Source organism: Egretta garzetta, unplaced genomic scaffold (assembly GCF_000687185.1).
Source record: "Egretta garzetta isolate BGI_Z169 unplaced genomic scaffold, ASM68718v1 scaffold72, whole genome shotgun sequence".
Classification (NCBI taxonomy): Eukaryota; Metazoa; Chordata; class Aves; order Pelecaniformes; family Ardeidae; genus Egretta; species Egretta garzetta.
Window position 1 is genome coordinate 312,370 of NW_009259032.1, and position 22,500 is coordinate 334,869.

Consider the following 22,500-nt stretch of genomic DNA (forward strand, 5'->3'; position numbering starts at 1 on the left):
AAGAGCCCTCGACCGACGAAGTTGGTTGGCTGTGGAGAGAAAATGAGGAGGTAGCCGAGCCTTTCCTGCTCTGCAGAATTTTGGGTGTAGCGCAAGGCCTCAGCAGGTAGCCCAGGTCATCCCGGGGAGCCGCTGCCCTGCGTGGAAGGCCCACCCAGGGCAAAGGGCACCCAGGAGATATCCCCCAGACATCTCCGTCATAGCATCCCAGTTTCAGTGCCCTGCTGGGAAGGTGTTCTGGTGCAAGCATAATTTAATGCCTCCACTATATTACACCATTTATTTGGTTTTTCATGTGGTACAGAGGAAAACCAAAACCTGAAAAACGGAGACAGAGCAGCGTGTGAGAGAGACTTAAAACATTTCAGCTCTCTGCTATGTGGGCCATCAAATTTAATCAGGAGCCATTGATCAAGGTAGCATCATTCAAGTTCAAAATAAAGGCCAGACCCACCAGGAGGAGCTGGAGTTGCCCCTTAAAATAGGATTATGGGAAAACTAGAAGTACCTTCTGGAAGGAACAAGTGTTAATTTGGTTTCCAAAGGAAGCAAAGCTTGTCTGACTGTACTTCATGCATGGGTGTGTGTTTCTCACCCATCTGAACTTCTGTGTTCCCCTTCCTGATGAGAACTTTAACGACATGTGGTTGATTTTAGTGAAATTTGTCCAAGGTTTTAAATATCTCAAAGGTGAAGTTGCTAAGTATCTATTTCAGGAATTGTGGGTGGCCAAAATAGAGGAGACAAATGCTCAGCTCTACCTGAACTGAAGGAGAGGCTGCAGAAGGAATTGAACAGCATGACAAAACCTTCACAGTTTGTGATCAACCACAAGCCACAAATCTGCAGGAGGCTGGACTCAGTCAAAGAACTACTTCTGTAAAGCCGTTGCACGCTGCAGGGAGCATGTCCAACTGAAATATGTGAAAAACTGCACCATTGTAAGCTGTTCCTGTTTCTGTCATTACACGGTTAGATACTTCTTTTTTATTTGTTACGGTTTCGCAGGGGCGGGAGGTGGGGGGGATGTCAGTATACTTTTACTAATGACTGAGGGGGTTTGGTGAATTTTTGGTTTGGCCTGGCCTACCACGCACAGGAAACCTCTAGCTACATATGCACAGGGAAAATCCAGACTAGATTCAATCATGCCAGTCTACAGGTGCTTCGGGAAGAGCCTGGAATACCTCCCATTGTTCCTTGATGCTCATTTTTCACTTCAGGTTTCATTCATTGAAGTGACAGGTATCTAGGCAGTACCTCATTCCAGTACGCATTTTTGGACACATGGGATGCAGCGCTAGAATGTCAGTAGTCTTGTGTCGTGAGCAGGATGAACAGGAAGGAGGTATCTTATAATGGAGGAAGCAATATGTCAAAGATAAAACATTTGGAAATATTGTATCCGACTATTTTGCCAAGGCACTATAATGATTGCTGCTTCTTAAAAGATGGGTTAGGTAATGTGGTTGGATGCGGTTGGGATGATTTAGCAGCCTGAACTGTGACAATGTTCACTATACAAATAAGAATTCATAGAAAGAAAAAAAAAGATAATTAAGTATAAATGTTTTTAAATGTAAAAATAACTAAAATGGAACGTGGAACTCTGTCATTTCAGTAAAACCAAAACAAAATTAGGAGGTTTTTCTGGGTGTTAGGATGAGGGACAAAATGGAATTGTGATAGGCCAATTACTCACATTTTGAGAGGAAGGAAAAGTAAGGCAGCACTGTGGAAATGAGTCCTAAAAGGAAGAATAAGATTTGCTCTACTCAGATTTTAAACCAAACAACAGGCAGGCTTCTACTAGTCATGGAAGGATAAGCCTTCAGCAGAGTCCAAAAGCAAGCAGCTCTGCTCCAGACAGAGGTCTTCCTGGTACAAATGAAGGCTTGCAATGGTATGGACAAAACTGTGTTCTCATCCAGGGGTGAGGAAGGAAGGATGGTGCTAGGTGTAGGGTGATCTGGATAAGGCTGGAAGGAGACCATCTAGGACAGGTTGCTGAGGAGATAAAGATAGAGATGGAACATAATGCAGGAGTTTAAGGGAGGATAAAACTTGGTGAGTACTGTGGCAGTTTTAAGAAGGACTGTTTGGTGTAATGCAGATTGTTTGTATGTGCACTTTAACCCCTACCAGATGACTGTTAGACTGAGTGTGTTGGGTCTGTGCTTTTTAGTTGAACCTGACTGAGCCTTTGCTACGGAGCTGAACTAGTGTTCGCTTGAACACTTGGTTTTCTTGAGCAATGTCGCTGCAATCAAAGCTTTTGAGACCATGATACTGGATTTTCCTGGCCTGTCCAGGAGAACAATGAGAACAACAGGACTAACAGTGAGCATGGTGCTGGTCTCTATTTGTAACTCAAGACGGTATCAGGTATAGCAAGGCCTACAGCCAACAGCCTCATTTCTAAGAACAAAGCAGCTGAATTTTCTAACTGCAGGGTTATTGCCATCAATTTATACTTCTTCCTATGCCAGCCCAGTCATGAAGGTTTTCTCAGGTGTGATGTAATGTCTGCATATGACTAGACATTACTGCCAATGCCATTTCCAGCAAAGACTCCTGCTGCCAAGTTTGCTGTCGAGTCTCACGTCGAGGTCTTCTCTACAAGCTCAGCAGAAGAATTAGGTTTCCCCAGTTCTTCAGCCTCATAATGACTGCACTTTGTATATATCATAAAATCAAGAAATTTATAATTCATGCTGGAGGTGTAAGAACACTCACAGTTTCTAGGCAAGGAAAAACTAGTTAAATTATTAAACAACCTCAGCACTTGTCATGAAGCAGTGCTATATTAGAGGGAAAACAAACCAAAAGTCCATGTTGAAACATGAAAAACATGTCTTGGGAATGACGTCAGTGTTGTGTTCAAGTTGTCTGGGTGTCCTCAATATGAATTTCAAGCTTCAATTTTTCTTCAATTTTAATAAATTTATTTCAAGTATAAGCTTACCTCCAAACATCCAAGATTCATAACACTCATTTGGGGATACTTATATATTTCTGTAATGCTTTTTAGCTTTAGTTTCTCACTGATCTTCTCAAAGCTAATTTCTTGCTAATACTGTTTTTGTTTTTCTCTTTGTGAATATACTGCTATTGTTGGAATATGGCTTCTTGTTTGCATATAATTAATATTCAATACATTGCCAATATAATTTCCTACATATATTACATGTTTGTTTCCTACAGGTCTGCTAAGGTTTGAACAACTTTTTATCTGTTAAAAAGCTTGAAGTGGTCTTGAAAGATTTATTCACGGTTCATTATTAACTCCTAATTTTACTTGCAGCTTTCATTGTAAAATCCACTATAATATTGCTAGGTTATACTACAATACAGATAATATTGCTATAGTTGCTAATATATAGGCTAGACATTAGGAAAAACTTCTTCACCGAAAGGGTTGTCAGGCTCTGGAATGGGCTGCCCAGGGAGATGGTAGAGTCCTCATCCCTGGAGGTATTTAAAAGAAGGATAGATGAGGTGCTTGGGGACCTGGTTTAGTGGTGGGATGGCAGGGTTAGGTTAGAGGTTGGACTCGATGATCTCAAAGGTCTTTTCCAACCAAAGTGATTCTATGATTCTATAAGCCGTTGGGAGTCTTGCATTTCAAATGATGCTGTTTGGTTTTGTATTTTAGCAGGGGCTTGCATGTTTGTGGGGTTTTTTTAGATTCATGCTGTGGTCATGTTAGTTTATCTGCCCATGCACACACATACGTGTGTACATGATATATTTCTAAATATTGGTAAAAACTTATGAAGAGTGATCAAAGAATTAAGAGCGTTAATCAGTTTGTATGATAGCTTTCAAGAAAGCAAGAAAATAGTGCTTGAGACCTTCCTTTTCTTACTTAAGTTCATGCCTACTAAAGTAATAATAAAGCAGATCTAGAAAGGAACATGAGTTAAAAGAAAATGTTACTGTACACAGTAACAGTTAAGGAAAAAATGGGTCAAGTGAGACAAATCTAATAGCTTCTTTCTCTACTACCATTATGATTAAATTAGTTAATGACAGAGATGAAATATAAGAGAATATGAAATAGGTGGCCTGGAATATAAAAGCACTGCCAGTATGTCATGAAAATGATTTGTATCATTCTTTAATTTCATTCTTATATATAAAAAAAAATCTGTTTATTCCCATAGAGTCCTTGGTCATCACAACAGAGGTTTATGTAGTTTTGAAGAAAATTCAGATACGTTATACATCCATGTTGATTTAAAAAAAGAGACTCTTTACAGGTATAACAGAGAGCATAAAAAAAATTTCCACCCCCCCATGTCTGGAATATAATTTCATGAAGACTTACCTGTTACTGTGATTTAAGTTTTGGTATGCGTGTACAGGTTACATTAATCCTCAAGATTTTGCTTAACAAAAATCTGTGAATTGGGTGACATTTAAGCCTTCAGTGGTAACAAACTGCATTAATCATGTTGTGATTAGAAACCAGTTCAAATGCCATTTACAGCATAAGAAAGTCAATGCCACAATATAATGCTACATAGCAAGCTATTCTTACATACTTAGAAAGGTAATACCTGATGTGTCTTGTCTATGTCTTATGGTAATTGTTGGTAAATGTGAATTTTTAATGCCTGCCATCATGGTTGTTTTATACCTGTATTTGAAAATCTGTATTGAAGAACTACATTGCTAATAAATCACTTGATGCAGTGCCCAACAGATGTTAGAAAAAATTAGATTTAATTGATTTGGACTCAAATCCCATTAAATAGACAACAGAGTGGCTTATGGATTATAAGTAAAGCTTGGTCGTAAATGAACTGCTGGTTTGTCTCCCCATATGCAACCCACAAACACAGGAATGAGCAGAAAGGCAATACATAGTTGTTTAAGTCAATTCAGATCCCCAACAGCAGAACACTGTGTTTCTTCACTTCACTGAAAGCATCACTGGATTTGTACGTACTGGATTTGTTAGACCTAGATTATTTGCTCTTTTCGGGCTATATTCTTGGACGATGCAAGTCAAGTTTATTCCCTCTCACCCTCTTCAGTGTCCATGGACATACCTTCCTATGCATCACTCTTTCTTCATTTGTATCATATTGTATATTCTTTTCAAATTAGTAAAATATCTGCCAGTATGTGGAGCAAAGTATTGACTGCTTGAACCACACAGGAGTAATGCTTGGCTCCTCTTTAAAATCAATTGTTAAGGATGGTCTGGAAGATAAAAGAAGTGGACACTTGAATTGCATTCTTGAAAAATAGCGAATGTATGTGTTGCAAACAGGGAAGGACTAATTTAAGACAACCTATTAGGATTGTAGCAACATGTGGAGATTTAAAACCAATGAGGCTATTGGCTTTAATGTTTGGGATTGCAAAGAGAGATATCCAATAACGAAACTGAGCAAAGGTGGTGTATCATTCCCGACGAATAGTCAGCACTTGCTTCTTATTGATCATATGTGCCGGAAAGACTAAGGTGACATCATTTTCTTTTCAGTAGCCATGTAACATTATGCAGTCCTGACATTTGATTTGTTGGGGACTATATGTAATTTTTCAGAATGTAATTATTGTACTGTAATGGTTTGTTAAAACAATGTTGATTTACAGCCTCTTCCTGTTAATTTAGTAATGCACATACCTTTGACCATTGCCCATAGAATTAATTTAGTCCAGATTATAGTCATTATTCTTCAAGTAAGAAATTCCTTTTCAGGTACAACTGAATAAGTATGAAGAAACCAGTAACATGTCTATTAAAGAATATTTTCTAATTGCTTGAAGTTTAAGTACTTTGTGGTAGTTTTCAAAGACAACTTGTCAGGTGGCAAATGAATTATAAAGAACCTTTCATTGGAATGATCTTATTCACTTTTTAATTGGAGTTACTCAAAACCAGGTTGTACAAAACACTTCAAAATTAACAGCTCAGTCCTGTCAGAACAGAAGAAATAGACCATGTGACCTAAGAGGTTTTTGCTGAAATTATAGTCTAATTTGCCAATATTTTACTTTTCAACTAATGAGAAAATCTAGCAGTTCCTGTTGCAGAAACAATTTTAGCATACATCACATTGCCATTTGCCTGCAGTTAGCTACTTACAAAGATACAGGTTTTTTCATACTTTCCTCAGCTTGAGGTTTCACAGGGCTTTTTTAAAGCTTTTTCTAGAATGGCTGATGTGATAAAACAGATTTTTTTTTCTCAGCATCTTTTTTCCTCTTACTGATTTCATATCAGAGAAATACAACTTTGTAGCATAGATCATCATGCAAAAACTCTCATTAGAGTCTCGTGAGGAAAAACATATAGATTATTTAAAATACCCAGTGATGCAAATTTACAGAACGGAAACAAAAGATTAGCAGCAGAGATTAAAAAAAAGTAAAACTAAGAAACTGTTCACCACGAGACTTTACAATATTAAGAAGTAATATTTCAGAACTCAACCAGTGGTGGATTTGGATTGCTGTATTTCAGAGTTCTGTGGTAACTACTTGCTAATTCATACACTGTAATATTCTAAAAATTTATTAGACCAAGAGGCAGATGATTATGAAGAAATGCATTGAAGTGTAATTACTATAATCTTCAAAATAGCTGCCAAGAGCTGGTTGGTAATCCTAGTTATTGAGCTACAAATTGTGAAGGAAAAATATGGTATGATTTTGGACTAGCCAAGTTAAATGTTCTGTTTGATAACCCCTCAGTCTACTAATAATAATGTCTTTCAAAAGCTCTTCCATCCCCAAATTTCAATTCTGAGAGGCGATAATTTTAGTTGTACATACTGCACAAACTGGTTTGTTTTGGGCGAGGTAGAGAGGGAGAGGTAGACTTAACCCAAAAATATTTATGACCAGTCTTTTCTTCTATGACATACCTGCAGGAGCAGCTAAATTCTTGGCTCCACTCATAAAGAAAAGTATATGGATCTCCAGGAATTATGTTTCTCTTCTAGATTTTTTGCTTGTAGGTCATGTTGAACTGTTTTGGTTAGTTTTCTCCAAAATATTATTGTACTGAGGAAATAAAATTCAAATGGCAACTTTAGATCCACATTAAAAAAATGGTAATTTTTATAACTTCTTTTTGTGTGGGTTGATACTCCTTTTCTCACTTTGCTGAATGTTGTCTTGTGAATTCTGATCTACCTCACTGTCTCACTACACACAAATCATCAATACATCCAGGTGCAGAAATGTTAATTAGTTTATCACCTCCTTGCTCTTATGAGATTGGAAAATATTTCTTATCTCGGTTGCTCTAAGTCTCTGTTGAGGCTGGATTATTTCAGTACTTTAGAAAAAAAAAAAAGTATTGCTGTTTTTTAGGAGTGTAGAACATGGAAGAGGGCAAGTCTGAAAAAAACACAACTCATACTTTGGTTGGTCCCACATCCGCTGTGGTGGAGCTGCAGCAAAACAAGCGTAGATGTGACTCATTTCCCTCTGTCCTGCAGTGAACGAGCTCAGGCAGTCTGTCAGATAGCTCAGCCACTCAGAAGTGACCTCCCCAGCACCTGAGGCAGGAGGGAGGGCTTGTTTGATCCTGCTGGCATCTTGTCTACATTGTTTTACACCTAAAAGTGGCATAACACAAGACTGAGGTGTAACAGACCCTGACTTTCTTTGCACTGTGTAGCCTAGTATCACTATTTTAGGTTTTGCAGCTTGACAGGGGAAGAAAGCAGAGAATTTTTAGGCTTTGCAGCTTGATAGAGGGGGAGAAAATATAGCATTGAAAGCAACTTTTAAGAGTTGCATGTATGGCATACACAATATGCATTTTTTTTGTTTTTACTTTTTAAAGTGCCCAGAAGTAGGTGGGTGCTTGGAAAATAGGACAGCATGATAAGAATGACTGTTTAAACATGCTTTATATGCAATAGCTTTGCATAAACTTGTATTTCAAAATTTACTTTTTTCTTCCTCTATTTGATATGAGTCTCGTGGCATATTACCGTGATCAGTTTTTCTTAAGTCCAGTTTGGAAACCCCTTATCGTTAAATCATTTCCTTCCCTGTTTATATACTTCTTTTTCTCACATTATCTGTCCCTCTATGGGTAAATTAGCACATATCCAAGAAGTGGCCTGGTCATTTTTAAAAGCCCATCAGAAGAGGTGGAGAGATGCTCAGTCAGTAATGCTTTTGCACATTCAGCCTCTGGTAGCAAACAGAACTCAGTGGAACCTGGCATTTTTGAGAGCTATGAAGCTCTGGGTAGCACTGATCCATTTTGGAGGGTACATAGTAACATCCTAATATACTTTTTATTGGAAAATAAAAGCAAGATAATTTTCTGTCTGAATATATAATGTATGAATGACTGCTTTTGAGATGCTGATACATAAATTATAGATAGCCTTTCAGATTCTGCACTATGTATTATTAATTAAAAACTGAAGATCTTCATCTACATCCAAGTTACACCCTGATATCTAGGCCACTGGAGAACATATTATAGTGTTGGGGACTGTATAACACAGGCAGAATGTAATAAAATGCTGCCTTTTTATTGTTTATGGCTAGCATTTCAGTACACAAAATGCCCAGAACCTTCTCCTATTACAGTGGACAGCAGGTTTTTCACTTTATGAAGAGGAGGCGTGAACAAGAATGAAGCTGATGTTACATTTTCTCTCTCTCACACACACACACACACACAAAAGAAGAAATATTTGTATCATGCTTTACTTAGATTATGTAAGTTCCCACATGGCACAGGAGATCTTTCTCTGTCCCTCACTCCATCTTCCAATCCCCTCTCTTTACAAGAGATTTTGATGTTGTTTGACGGGCACTGTGGTTGCCTGTTAGATTATTTCTCAATTACAGGTTTAGATGGCAAATGATGAAGACAATCAAAATTCCTGGATATTCTTAATAGCTGAGCCTCTAAAGTAAAGTCACAAAATCACAGAATCACAGAATCGCAAGGGTTGGAAGGGACCTCAGGAGATCATCTAGTCCAACCCCCCTGCTAAAGCAGGCTCTCCTAGACCATTCTAGACAGGACTTCATCCAGGCGGGCTTTGATTATCTCCAGAGAAGGAGACTCCACAACCTCAGTCAAAGAGATAACATAGGTGTTACACAGGCTGAGAGAGTTGGGGTTGTTCAGCCTGAGAAGGCTGTGGGGAGACCTGATTGCGGCCTTTCAGCATTTAAAGGGAGCCTAAGGAAAGACAGGGAAAATCTTTTTAGTAGGGACAGCTGTGACAGGACAGGGGGGAATGGTTTAAAACTAAAACAGGATAGATTTAGACTGGATCTAAGGAAGAAATTCTTTACAATGAGGGTGGTGAAACACTGGAATGGGTTGCCCAGAGAGGTAGTGGAGGCCCCGTCCCTGGCAACATTCAAGACCAGGTTGGACAGGGCTCTGAGCAACCTGATCTAGTTAATGGTGTCCCTGCTCACTGCAGGGTGGTTGGGCTAGATGACTTCTAATGGTCCCTTCCAACCTAAAACTTTCTATGATTCTATGTGTTAAAAAGCATAACAAAGCATAACAAAGCATGTAATCCCAACAAGCCACAGTCAGCAGCAATTCCTTTTATGGAAACAGCCTGTCATAGATGGCTGAGATGTTGGTTAGTGATTGTAGATTCATACTGAAGAATGTATTCAGGGAATGCCCATTGCTTGTTTCTTGTAATCTGAAGAGGATGTGCTATCATCAAAAAATAGCCTTGAATTTGTTGTGTAAGGCAGAATACAATAAAAGCTAATATCCAGCACGTGTCTACCATCACAACTTTAACAGCAATCAGAATATGTCTGCCCAATTCTGCACTTAACGTTTTTTTTTCTAGTTCTACATGGCAACCTACAGATGGTTGCGTGTTTGTTTACAGTCTATGAATCAGTTGTAACTTCTACAGTAATACATGTTTTTGTAGTTTTTCGTTTTTGCTGGCAGAATTCTTCATGCTGGGACCATTATACAGAAGAGCTATGAATCTCATGCAAAAGGCAGACAATACAAATAAAGATAAATGCAATCTACAAAAAACAGACTAGAATGAGAGCTGCACATGTCCTGTGTCTCCTGCTCTGGAAACAGAGCAGTCATTCTTTGAGGAATGGACCTCCTTCAAAACCTGTACAGATCTGAGGTGTTTATTGTCTCACAAACCAGATCTTGCCACAGCTTCCTTAAGCAAAGTTTCCAAAGACTTCAGGGGCATTATCACAGCAAGACTCAACTCTCCAAAGTGCATACATGATAAAGTAAAATAAAAATTGATGTCTTTAAGGATTTCACTCAGGGAAACTCATCTCAGGCAGTGAGAGTAACAACCATTTATTTTCTTTTAGTGATGAGAAGGTGAAATAGGTGCCATCTGCTGATGATCCAAACAAATAATTTTCCACCTATCATCTAGCACTCCTGTGCTTGGAAGTAGCTGCCTTAGCAAGCTCCTTGTTATATGCAGGCATCTTGTGTATGAATTGGAGCCCAGCTACCAAACAGCCCTCATAAATATTTGAATGAGTTGTTTTCTGATTAATAATCTTACCTGCATTTCATTGCTGGCTAAATGAAAATGGAAGGAAGGGCTAGTGGGGATGATTCTGTTAGACTGTAGTGGGGTGGCTGCTGGGATTTATGGGTTGCCTACCTTCATTTTCCTTAGAGAAGGAGCTGATTCATCAGTTGCTGTTGTGGTTTATGCCAATGGCGGTCTGCCCATGCAATCAGCACAGTCAGAGCAATGTAATCACCCTGTAATGCTACTTCAATTGACTTTTAACTTTGACCTGCGATGTACCCACATGTTTGGCTGCTTTGCAGCGGTTGACAACAGGAGAGCCCTAACGAAGCAAAAACCCCAGGATTTCCAAGGCCTACAGAGACCAAGCACAATAGTTGTCTCCATCCCTCACTACTCTCCTCCCTTCTGCATCTCCTTCTTTACTGCTGCCTCCTTCCCATGCCTATTATAGGAACTGGTAGGTCATGGCCTACCAGCGTTGACCTATCCTGAGTGTTGTGGTGCATTGCAGCGTGCAGAGTCAGAGGAAGCTCTAATGGACCAGGCAGGGCATGAACAAGTCGGGGAAGAGGGCATGGTATGGGCTATGCCAAAGTGAAAAAAGATGTGGCATTGTAGAGGAAAGGAAACCACTGACCTTTTTCTATTTCCAGGCTCTCGGAAGCCCACATTGCCAGAAGCTGTTTGCATCATACCCTGCAAGTAACCCTCAGTGGCACAGTGATTCAGAGCTACTCCACTGAGTCATAGTTCACCAAAAGTGACTTTCATTAAATACTTCTCATGCGGCTCCTAGCTAAACAGAGTGGGTCAAAAATTATGCAGATCTGAAGACTGATGGAAACACATCTGAAGTTACAGTACTTAGAAATAAAAACTTTGGAAGTGAGATTCAATCTGGGATATTGAGTTTAGGACAAGACCTTAGATGTAGCTGACGGAAGGTGTCTGTCACCTTTCTTTCAAAATTCTGATGCTACCTACTATCAGGGACAATGTTCTGGATTGGATGTATCAAATACAGTCAAATACAGAATCACAGAACCTTTCCTTCTTCTCTGCACTCCAGGGGAGAACAGAAGTTAGCTTTTCTCCCTTATCAGTAATACACCATACTTTCTTCCATCGGTTCATATATGCAAGAATACATACATGTATTCTTGCAAGTAAGAATCTTGTAAGGGAGGCATATTTCTCATCCACATACTTTACTATCCTATAAGCAAACAGTTTATGCAATTTTCAGTCTCGTGCAGAGTTTTATGGTGCATGTGCTGATACAAAATCAAAGGATTCAGGCAGTGCTGACTTCCCTGTCATGTTCCCATGCTTCAGAATAAATTGTGCTGTGCTTTCTGTTAGTACAGTGCAGTTCTGTGGGGCTTGCCTTTTAAATATACTGTTTCAAAACAGGTTTTTGGAAATAACTATTGTGGCAGCAGGATGCCGAGTGGTGTGTGGGCTGTGTGAAAGTGGCTCAGAGATGTGAAACTCCAGCATCATGGCTCATAGGGATTATTGGACACCAAGCAAGTCATGCAATAAAAGCTACAAAGTGAAGGCAGTCAGTTGCTGACTTTTATGGTGTAGAAAACAAACAATTGTTCCTCTGAGCCCTTTCACCCATTATGGTTGTGCAGAACAGGGAAAATGAGACAGGATGCACAGCAACTGTATGTGATATTGTATATTTGAAATCCTCAAAGCTAGAGCTAGGTTTTTATCACCAAAATTAGAATTATGGTGGACACTGAGGAGACATTTAGTCATATGGGTTTTGTCTCTGGTTGTGGCTAGTACTGCTTTAAGAGAAGGAATAATAATTATTGTTGAGGCAGCCTACATGGAAAGTGTGGTGCAATGTCTGTTTCCTACTGTTTGACTAAAGCAACTAGAAATGAAAGATTTAGCTTTAAAAGGCAGGCAAGAGTAAACCTAAAACCAATGGCATACTTGTCTTCGAGACAGTTGTTCTTTCTGGGATTTTGGTGTGCTTTATTGATTATTCTTTTTCTTTCCTTTTGAAACCAATGTAGTTAACCGAGTCTACTGAAAACAATGGAAAGAGCCTTGTTGGCATTAGTGCATATTAGATCAGTCCTTTAGACCTGCAGTTGGCTTTAGATGCAGAAGGATGAAAAATTAAATGTCAAAATATAAAAATGTATGTATTAAAACTGCTCATATATGCACACATGTATACATATACATATATATAAAACATCTTCCTCAAAACATTTCTGAAACAGTTGTGTAATAAATAAAAGGCATTTGCAGAATAATGCAGTAATCTGATATGCTTTAATTGCTATGCTGTTCATAAATAATTCGGTGCTTTTCTTGCCAGCTAAACTCATGTCACACCATACGTACTACCTATTTCATATCTGGGCCACACATGTTCGGACAATACCTTGAAAGTATTGTAGAGCCTTGTAATGGATTATTTTGCTCCTATATCTTTGATTAAATAAAAACAGGGCAGTTCAGAATTGAAATACATCAGAGGTGTTTTTTTTTTTTTTTAATTGACCCCTTCTAAGTAGTTTTACATATTTATTTTGTTCTTTGTAAAATGTCAACACCATGTACATAGATTTATGTATATCTGTGGATACTGCATAGGTTTGGTGTCCATATATGTACACAGGATTTTTGGTTACACATACTGATTTTATGTGTCTCCTGTTCATTCTCCAAAAATTGAACAGGAAAATAATTTTGGGTTAAGCAGTTAGAATTATGTATATGGTAGATGATTATGTTTAAGTAAAGATCTAAAAATGAGAATACATGAATGCTATAAATATTGGCCACATTTTTAAATGAATAGACATAGAACTCCTTCCCACATCCAAAGCTGCCATTTTATATTCGGAAAGAGAAGTGATACCTTTATGAAGCACACACATGCATCTCCCTTGCTGAGTTACCTCCTTATTCAGTGAAGACTGTATTTTCTCCACTTTCCATTAAAAAAGGGAAAAACTTGTGTATTTTTCAAATACAGCAGGCGTGTCCCCATTCTTAGTATGTTGTAACAAATCCAGCTGATGTTCCTATCATACAAACATTGCATCTCAGTTGGACATTCTTGTATAGATATTAAAAATACATGCAGATACAACTTTATATAAAAACATAGCAGCACACTGAAATACTTAGAGCACAAGTCATGTGAAGGATTTAAACTTAAAGAATTTCTCTCTCTAACTTAAAGAGTTAGAAACTCCAACCCGAGACCTGAGCTTCCGGTACAATTTGTAATGTGGAACTACCGCGGGCCTCGGGAGATAACCTGAGTTTTCAAACATTGCAGGTAACAAAGAATATTAAATTGAAGCACCAAACTAATAAGTTTTAAAAGTAAATTCTTGCTGTTTTTTCCTATTTGAAAAATGCTGCTTTTTATTTAAGTGGGTTGCATGGCTGTAGCAAGGCAGGTGGGGACAGAACATCACTTATGTTGTATGTTATGTGGGACACTGTGACACAACATTTCAGTGTCTGTCTTAGTGCAGAGAACAATAGGACCCTATAGAACGTACTAAATGCAAAGAAGCATCTGGGTGAAGAGAGATGACTGCCTCACTATAAAGTGGCTGGATGTCAGATCCCAAAAGCACAGGCTTGTATTCAGGTGATTTAGGGCCTTTAAATCACATCCTTTACTGACTTCTGTGTACTTTCATTACTTGGATTAGGAAAGTAGGAACTGAAGATACCACTGTGTCCTGGTTTTGGCTGGGATAGAGTTAATTTTCTTCCTAGTAGCTGGCACAGTGCTGTGTTTTGGATTTAGGATAAGAATGTTGATACCACACTGATGCTTTAGTTGTTGCTGAGCAGTGCTTACACCAGTCAAGGCCTTTTCAGCTTCCCCTGCTCTGCCAGGTGCACAAGAAGCTGGGAGGGGTCACAGCCAGGACAGCTGACCCCAACTGGCCAAAGGGCTATCCCACACCCTATGATGTCATGCTCAGTGTATAAACTGGGGGGAGTTGGCCTGATGTGAGGGGAGAGATCACTGCTCAGGGATGGGATGGGCATCTGTCAGCAGGTGGTGAGCAATTGCATTGGGCATCACTTGTTTTGTATATTCTATTATTATTATTATTATTTTCCTCTGCTGTTTTATTAAACTGTCTTTATCTCAACCCACGGGTTTTACTTTTTTCCTATTCTCTCCTCCATCCCTCTGGGGAATGGGGGGAGTGAGTGAACGGTCGTGTGGTGTTTAGCTGCCTACTGGGGTAAACCACAACACACTGACTTCTCTGAGTTACATCTTTTATTTGATCTGAACAATATAAGATCTTCCAGTGTAACAACTAAAATGCTCAGTGCAAAGCCCATGCCTGCATTCTTTTGTTTTCCATAAAGTTTTTGAGTGCTTTTCTTCCATTTGTAACTTGGCCATTTGAAATGTCCATGAGAAGAGTCGGAAGGAAAAAGTCTAGGAAATCTGTGTGGTGTCACCCCTCCGAGGTGCCGGCCCTTGGATTGCTTTGCGTAAAACATGGTCCATGTGGCTGTCAGTGCTGTATCAGTTCTGCATCACTGCCTCCAACAATGAAAACTGAAAATCATCAGAAAATCAAACAGGCAGAGAGGAAACTCACAGCATGTCTGGCCACAAAGAATCATATGAAACTTAAAACTGGACAAAAGCTGTTTGATTCTTTTTAATTACTTTCTAATCCTGGATGCTCTTAGAGGTAAGTCAGAACTGCACCATGCAGAAGCTTCAGTTTTTTTAGAAGTGAAAACTGAGATTCTTGTGGACTCTACTGACTGCAGTACTTGACCCATAAGAACAAAAAATCAAATACTATGAGACTTTCTAGTAACACAGCAAATTGGCAAAGTTGCAGAAGCAATTAAACTGAGGCTGTTCTCGTCATTGCACAAGGGATGTCCTGTAGTTAGGATGAGCTAATATCAGAATTTATTTTTTTTTATTAGAAGCTTCTTAGCTCTATGTACTGCTTCTTCTGCCAATCTGTGTTATTATAGGTGGTGAGAAATGGAAGAAATATGCTTGAAATTATAGTTTCCCAACAGATTGAAACTCATAACTGGCAAACTGGCCCAATCATAGTGGCTATTTCTTCAAAAGTGTAAAAATGAGAAACCAAACTTTTCAATTTTTTATGACCTGTGGCAATTTTTCCAATTACCTGAGACACTTATAGTGTGGGATGACATTGGGAAAGATATGTAAAGGACTCGAGGACTTACAAAAATGGTGTAAGCAAGCACAATTTTGTGGTAGCCTACCAGTAGCTGGAGTCAAAGATGTGAGTGAAGACACTTGACTGTAGGATACCCCAGGACTTTCATTCCCACTAAGTGTCAGGCCCAAGACATGGATCTTTTGACTTTTGTCATACATACAGCTGTTACTGGATTGAGCAGAAATCATGGCCTGGATGTAGGCCTCTAAATGATCTTAATTGCCCTCAGTGACAAGCAGGGAGGGAGTATGTGGCCATCTATTCATATTGCATCTATTGCAGTCATACTGGCCCTGACGGTGTAATTCAAAAAGCCAGCAGGCCCCTCTGGTGAGGTGTCAGAAAGGCTCTAATAGTTTCACTGGCGGATGTTGTGTAATAGGTTGAATTCAAGATGCAGACATCTCACATGCACTTTGTCCTTCTTGTTCCATGTTTTAGCACTGCACCTAGTTTCTGGTCAGTTTGATTACCTACGGTGACCCTCCCTGCCATTTGCCTTTGTTTCCCATCCATCCTTCATCTCTTGCCCCCTTTTCCCACTTCCCTTCTTATGTTTCTTCATTCCTATGCCCTGCAGGAAAATACACAGTTAACCATCATAACAACATCAATGTTATTAGAGAGATGGTTCTTTGATCTTTTTCCAATAAAGTCATCACAGGAAATTTCTAATTTGTTCTGAAAGAATGTTCCATAAATCTTACCACTTTCATAAACGTCAATTTGGCATTTCACAGGGTTGCTTGAAAAGAAATCATTGAATGCGTTTAGAACGTTATGGCTATAAATACAAGATATCCAAAAGGACAGCGATCTTCTTCAGGGAAGCAAATCTGACCAGTGGATGGTGAAAGCTGTAAATTTATTCTCAAGACCTGTTCAGTTTTCTTATTTTTAGAATGATCTGAAGTGGTTTTTTCTCATTCATAAAGACATTTGTTGAAGCAATATCAAATATTTGGAGAAGAATAAGTACAGAGAGTCCGTTGTTTTGTTTCCTACTCATTATATTCATAGTGTCCATGCTTGTGCCTATACAAAATGAGAAATTCCTTTTCTGAAATGTTGTCCACCATAGGCAGATTAGGCCCTACCTACAGTGACAGAACATAAACAAGAATATGATGGAATTAACATTATAAATTATTCTTTTCCTATTTTACTCATTTTATTTGAAGCTGAACTAGTTAGCTGTTTATTGTACCCTTTCGCACGTGATTACTGCAACTTTTTCCCATGTCTTCATTCACTTTGAATAGCTTCCTATCTTTTCCACACAGAAGCAGCAAAACAATGTCACATGAAGCCTGGGTTCTATGTGAAACTTTTCTGTGGAACCTGTAAAAGGCTTCACTTGTCCTCTTCACTCTCTATACAGATAACAGCCATTTTTTCTTTTGTCAATCTTACTGTCTTTCTGCAGTTTTTGAAGTTGTCCAGGCTCCCTCTGGTGGCCAACTAGCACTGGCCAGTCTAAAAATATTTTTAGTAATGGAGAGGTAAAACATAGGAATTTGATAACGAGATTAGCTCTTATATTTGGCTATATTTGGCTTTTTATTTATATGGGTTATCATTAACAATCTAAAATTTATATAAGCATATAAATATAATAAAATTAAGTATGAAATACAAATATACATAAATATAAAAATACACATTTAAATTTGTTGTGATAATCTAACAGTCTCTAGGTGAAGACTGCTATTTAATTTTAAAATGTTTTGGTATCTTAGCTGTTAACCAGCAAACCAAGCATGGTTTCTTCCTTTCAAAGATTGCAAGACCACGAAAGTTCATTTGAGCTGTCTTTATCAGCAGGCACTGATATAAGAGCTGAAAAGAAAACAACCATCTTGCCACGGCTTCATGTTTCTGTCTTTCCAGATGCTGTTCTCCTTTTACATTTGCTGTTATGCCTTGAAAAGCTGGGAAGTTTAGTGAGTTTAGTCATTTAGGCTTCATATCAGCAGATTTGAGCTTTTGTCTTTTCCTCTGCATGGCAGCTGCGTGGACCACATCCAACGTCATTAATGTACATATTATTAAAAAAAAAAATTCCAAGAGTCCAAGGTCCAAGAAAAGCAATTTAACATAGTGAAAGATATTTTGTAGTTGCTTTTTTTTTTAAAGTGTCTATAAAACTGATGGTTTTATTCCAGTGTCCTTCTAAGCACATGCTTTTGTTGCCTTTGCTGTAACCAGCACAGCCAGTGGAAGGAAGTCTGTAGTAGTGCACTGCTGGGAAGGGATGCTCAGCCTAACATGGGAAGGAGATGAAGGGAACAGATCCAAGGCCATGACACAACTGTTGGTGAACAACTGCACTTCAGGCACTACACTGGCCTCAGCTCTTTCAGAGCAGCACAAAATTGATGGCTTTTGCCCATATTCGATGGAATTCACCCCGGTGGTTACCTGCCATCCAGGATTAGCAGCCCTGAGCCGACAAATTGGCACTGCACTGCACAGTGCGTGCCTATGCTTTTGTGAGTCTGAGGACAACTCAGCTACCTTTGCCATTATAACCATCTTTCCCTCTTCGCTCCGTCATCTAGAAAAGCAAAAGGCAAAAAAAAAAAAAAGCGCCAATTGCCTCTTTTCACAATTATCTAGTATAGGGCATACAACTCTTAATTTGTTACCTTGTATCACACGAGTGATCTGAAAGCACATTTTGTTTTGGTGTGCACCAATTCAACTTCAGGGAGTTCATTGGTGAGATGATTCTGATTGTGGTTAATCAAATTGAGGTAAGAACCGACTGTAAACCAGACAGAGCAATCCCGAGGTTTTATGAAACATTCTTTAAAAGAAATCCTGGGGGGAAAAACCTGGCAGAGTATATATGACATTTTCTTTGAGTCTGTAAATGTGGTAGTGTTTCAGTAATGTGTCTAGGTTTGTTTTATGAGATTCTGCTTAGCTCCTAAACTCTATTTTGAATTAAGCAGAGACAATTAAACAAGCAGACCTAGAACTTTACTATTTTTAAAACTCTTGATTCATATTTAAGCATGGGAAATAACTCTTTGGTGTACAAGAATGAGTTATGAACATTTCAAAAGATTTTAGAGTATGTTGGCTGATAAATTTTTGTTTCCAAGTTTGTTAAAAGGTCTCTGGTTGGTTCCCTGACTTTTTTGAAAAAGATGACTCTATGAAGCCAATAAGACTCCAGTGTGTCCAGCTGTATCAAAAATAAAGGAAAAATGTTTGACCTCTTCCTTTCCTTACAGAAAGGAAGCAACAACTCTGTGTGGCAAAGGATCATCTTCTGTGATATTCATCGACATGTTCCTATACCCACATGAAGTCTGATCTGCGTGTCAAAGTCATTCAGGTGACTTCGACCAATTTCAGCACCTTCAGATAGATCCCAAACTTCCCCAGTGAGATTTACATTTTCACAATAACAGATCTCCTGACATTTAAAAGTCTGTTGGGAAAACTAAAATCTAATATATTTGCTTCAGTGTTGAAAAGATTCAAGGGAACTGGCTGTGAACTCCAGAAAACTGTTCAGCTAGGGACCACCTGTAGTTGTTTGTAGCTCCTAGGTCCACAAAATCTCATCTTATAGAAAAATGAGCTGGTTTGCCACAGCCGAACAGTAGGAATCTGAATATGGTCCACAAAACTTAATCAATTCAAAAGTGAACATTTCCAGTAAATTTTAAAGTCTCTTCCGCATGCTAGCAGAAAGAAAGATCTCTGTGAAGGGTTGCATCTAATTCATAGTGTTTATGAGAGTGAATGCTACCAGCTCCAGCTCAGCTAGGTACAGTAATTTACTTCACTGCTCTTGGAACACAAATTGAATTCAAATCAGAGTCCAGGTAGAGTGGGCATGTCTTCTTTGATAATCTAATAAAAAAGCAATTTTCACTGGAGATTAAAATGTATACAGAAGGAAAACTCTCCTCTTACCTACACTATATAGAAACCTTTCTTAAGGAAACCCTCTGTGTGGCCATAGCTCTTCACTCTGTGAACAGAGATGTGGAAAGAAGAAAGTAGGGGAAGTCACATCAAAACCATCAGGAACAGCAGGAGAACTGAGACAGTTGTGAAGCTAGTTTCATACACTCATTTCTTTTTTAATTGCTTTGATCTTTTGAAAAGTCCATGTTATGCACTGAAAAGCTAGAAGACAGAGTATTCACGTAACTGCATGAATTTAGCAGCTGTACTGGAGCTGAAATAGATAAGCACTTTTTTTTGTGTGAACTTTAATAACAGAAGAGCACCAAAAAGTAAAAGTTAATATATTCTTACTAGAAAACTAGATTTTGTGGTTTATGCTGCATTGTGAAAGGTTATTTTCCTGACTCTAATGTTCTGATCGGTTAGGAATGTGGGCTGTTTGGGGATATAAGAGCAGGGATGAGAAAGGGATATAAATGCTATGCTGTGCTGGTCCAATAGTATTTTCACAGTAATTTAACAGCATCAGTTGGTCCCTGTAACTAGCACAGAGAGAAGCACTCCTGGTTGCCACACAGCCTCTGGAGTGGCATGGGAGAATGCTTGGTTAAGCAGCTTGGTTGAGGGTATTTCTTAGGAGGGACTGAGTTCCTGTGTGGCAGCTCCAGACTTGATATTATTTACCAAAAATAATTGCTGTCAGTGTGTTTTACTGCTTGTTTGCTCTGCCCTCTACTATATCCAGGACTTCATCTTTCCCTGAATTAACATTGCGTGACAGGAAGGAAAAGGTGCCACCTAATAGTAGAGCACCATTTACTATAGGGAAAGGAGAGGCAGACCTGGGCTCTAGTCCGTCTACCCAGAATTCTGTATTGTTTATGAATGTTTAATAGAATTGGTCTATTGAGCAGGGACTGGGCCTGCAACTGCTGCAGGATTGTGTTTGCTCTGTATTCCCTTTCTGTATTTTGAAGATGTGCCGCCATGCAGACAGCAGTCAACTGTGCAAGTGCCAGGCGCTGTCAATAGCATGGTGGTCAGGGCACACTTAGGAGAGGTGGGCATCTGATGAGCATGTCAGGCATGTTCAAAAACATCAGAGACAACCACCAAATTTCCAACAGACAGTGAGACAAAGGTGGGAGACAAGTCTGAAGAAATATGTACCATGCAGTGATGACAGACTTTGGCATATTCAAAGAAGAGAGCTTTTGGCACTGACAGCACTGGAAGGTCAAAAGCTCTGGAATTTGTTGACAGCTAGTTTGGTTTTGGCCACATCCTCCTAAATTCTGCTTATGCACCTTAGACAACTGTATCTCTTTCATTTGGTATATAACCCTTTTTCTCCTTTGTCTTTCTGTGATGTCTACCCTCTCCTTCCATCCTGAAAGAGACATTGCATACTGCCTGGAAAACACTTGGACATGGCAACAGGGACAGTAAGTGTCCCTTGTAAAGGAATGTAACATAAAAGCTCTCTGATTATGACAGCTCTATGCCCACAGTAGGCAGCTTAATTTTATGAATGGTGTGCCCTAGGAGTGTATGATTTTAAGCAATGGACTTGCAGTAATGTCAATAAAAGACTAAAAAATTGAGCAGAAGTATCAGGCAGACAATACTTTGTCAGGACTCATCATAATAGCCTTACAGAGCATGTCTTATACAAATTAATAATCTTTTTCCCCCTGCATCACCTGAAAAAGTGTTGTTTTAAAACGCTAAGCCCTGACTGAAAGAATATAACCATTCAACATATTTTTAGGTCATTGTAGGGACCAATAAATCACAGCTAATGGGTCATGTGGATTTCTTACTAGAATCACAACCTTTTCACTTCATATAAATCCTCCAACCACATGGTTCCTGGCCAAAGCCACAGAGAGCACATAAGACAGACTTAACAAGCAAAAGTTATGAAGGATCCTATTTCTTTCTTTAGGAAATAAATGAATAAGCCAAGAAAACAACTCCACAGGTCACAGGAGAGCAGATCCTGGAGGAGTTACTACCTGTCAGCAGACATCTTGGCTCCCAGTTAGAAGTTTTAGTATATGTGCAAGATCAGCATTTGGTAAGGTAGCCTAGAGACCACCTCATTCTCTGTCAGCAATTAGATCACTTGATTAGCAAGAGTACCTAAAAGGATTAGGAAAACAGAGGAGCCTTAGATTGGGAGAGAAAAACAAAACAAGGTAAAATGGGTGTGTTATGTGGCTTTTAGACAAAATACTAAAGATGTGTTAGCCTGCAAGGGTTAGTCTGTGGAGCATGCTCACCTGGCAGGCCAAATAAATTGCATAAAGAGAATAATCGCACAGGGAGTAGATACTTTCCTCCAGAGGGCAAATAAGAAGGTAAGGACAAAACAGAGTTTCTGAAGCAGTATAAAAGAGTTTTCTAATGAAGAAATAAAATCAAAGATCTGACAACACCTCAGGTTGATGTATAAATCTGTAACACACAGCTTATGCAAGAGACAGTAGCATGAGCTAGCAAGAAAAAGAAGCCTTTCTGTAAAAAGGATGCATTCCTCGATATGCTCAACTGCCTCATGAATCTGGGTGCACTAAGGAGGAATATTGCCGGCCATTATGCTGTGGCTTCCTGGATGTTAGGAAAGGATTTGTAAGCCTGGATATCATAGAATCATAGAATCATAGAATGTTTTGGGTTGGAAGGGACTCTTAGAGGTCATCTAGTCCAACCTCCCCTGCAGTGAGCAGGGACATCGCTAATTAGATCAGATTGCTCAGAGCCCCGTCCAATCTGGTCTTGAACGTTTCCAGGGATGGGGCCTCCACTACCTCTCTGGGCAACCC

General features: G+C 39.1%; 1 protein-coding gene across 1 annotated transcript in view; it reads right to left on the bottom strand.

The window, feature by feature from the left end:
- The window catches only part of BANK1 (B cell scaffold protein with ankyrin repeats 1), a 186,472-nt gene that overhangs the window by 152,243 nt on the left and 11,729 nt on the right, over positions 1-22,500 (bottom strand). Inside the window, 1 exon segment of the mRNA XM_035890347.1 lies at positions 18,260-18,299. Coding sequence (XP_035746240.1) covers positions 18,260-18,299 — 40 coding nt within the window.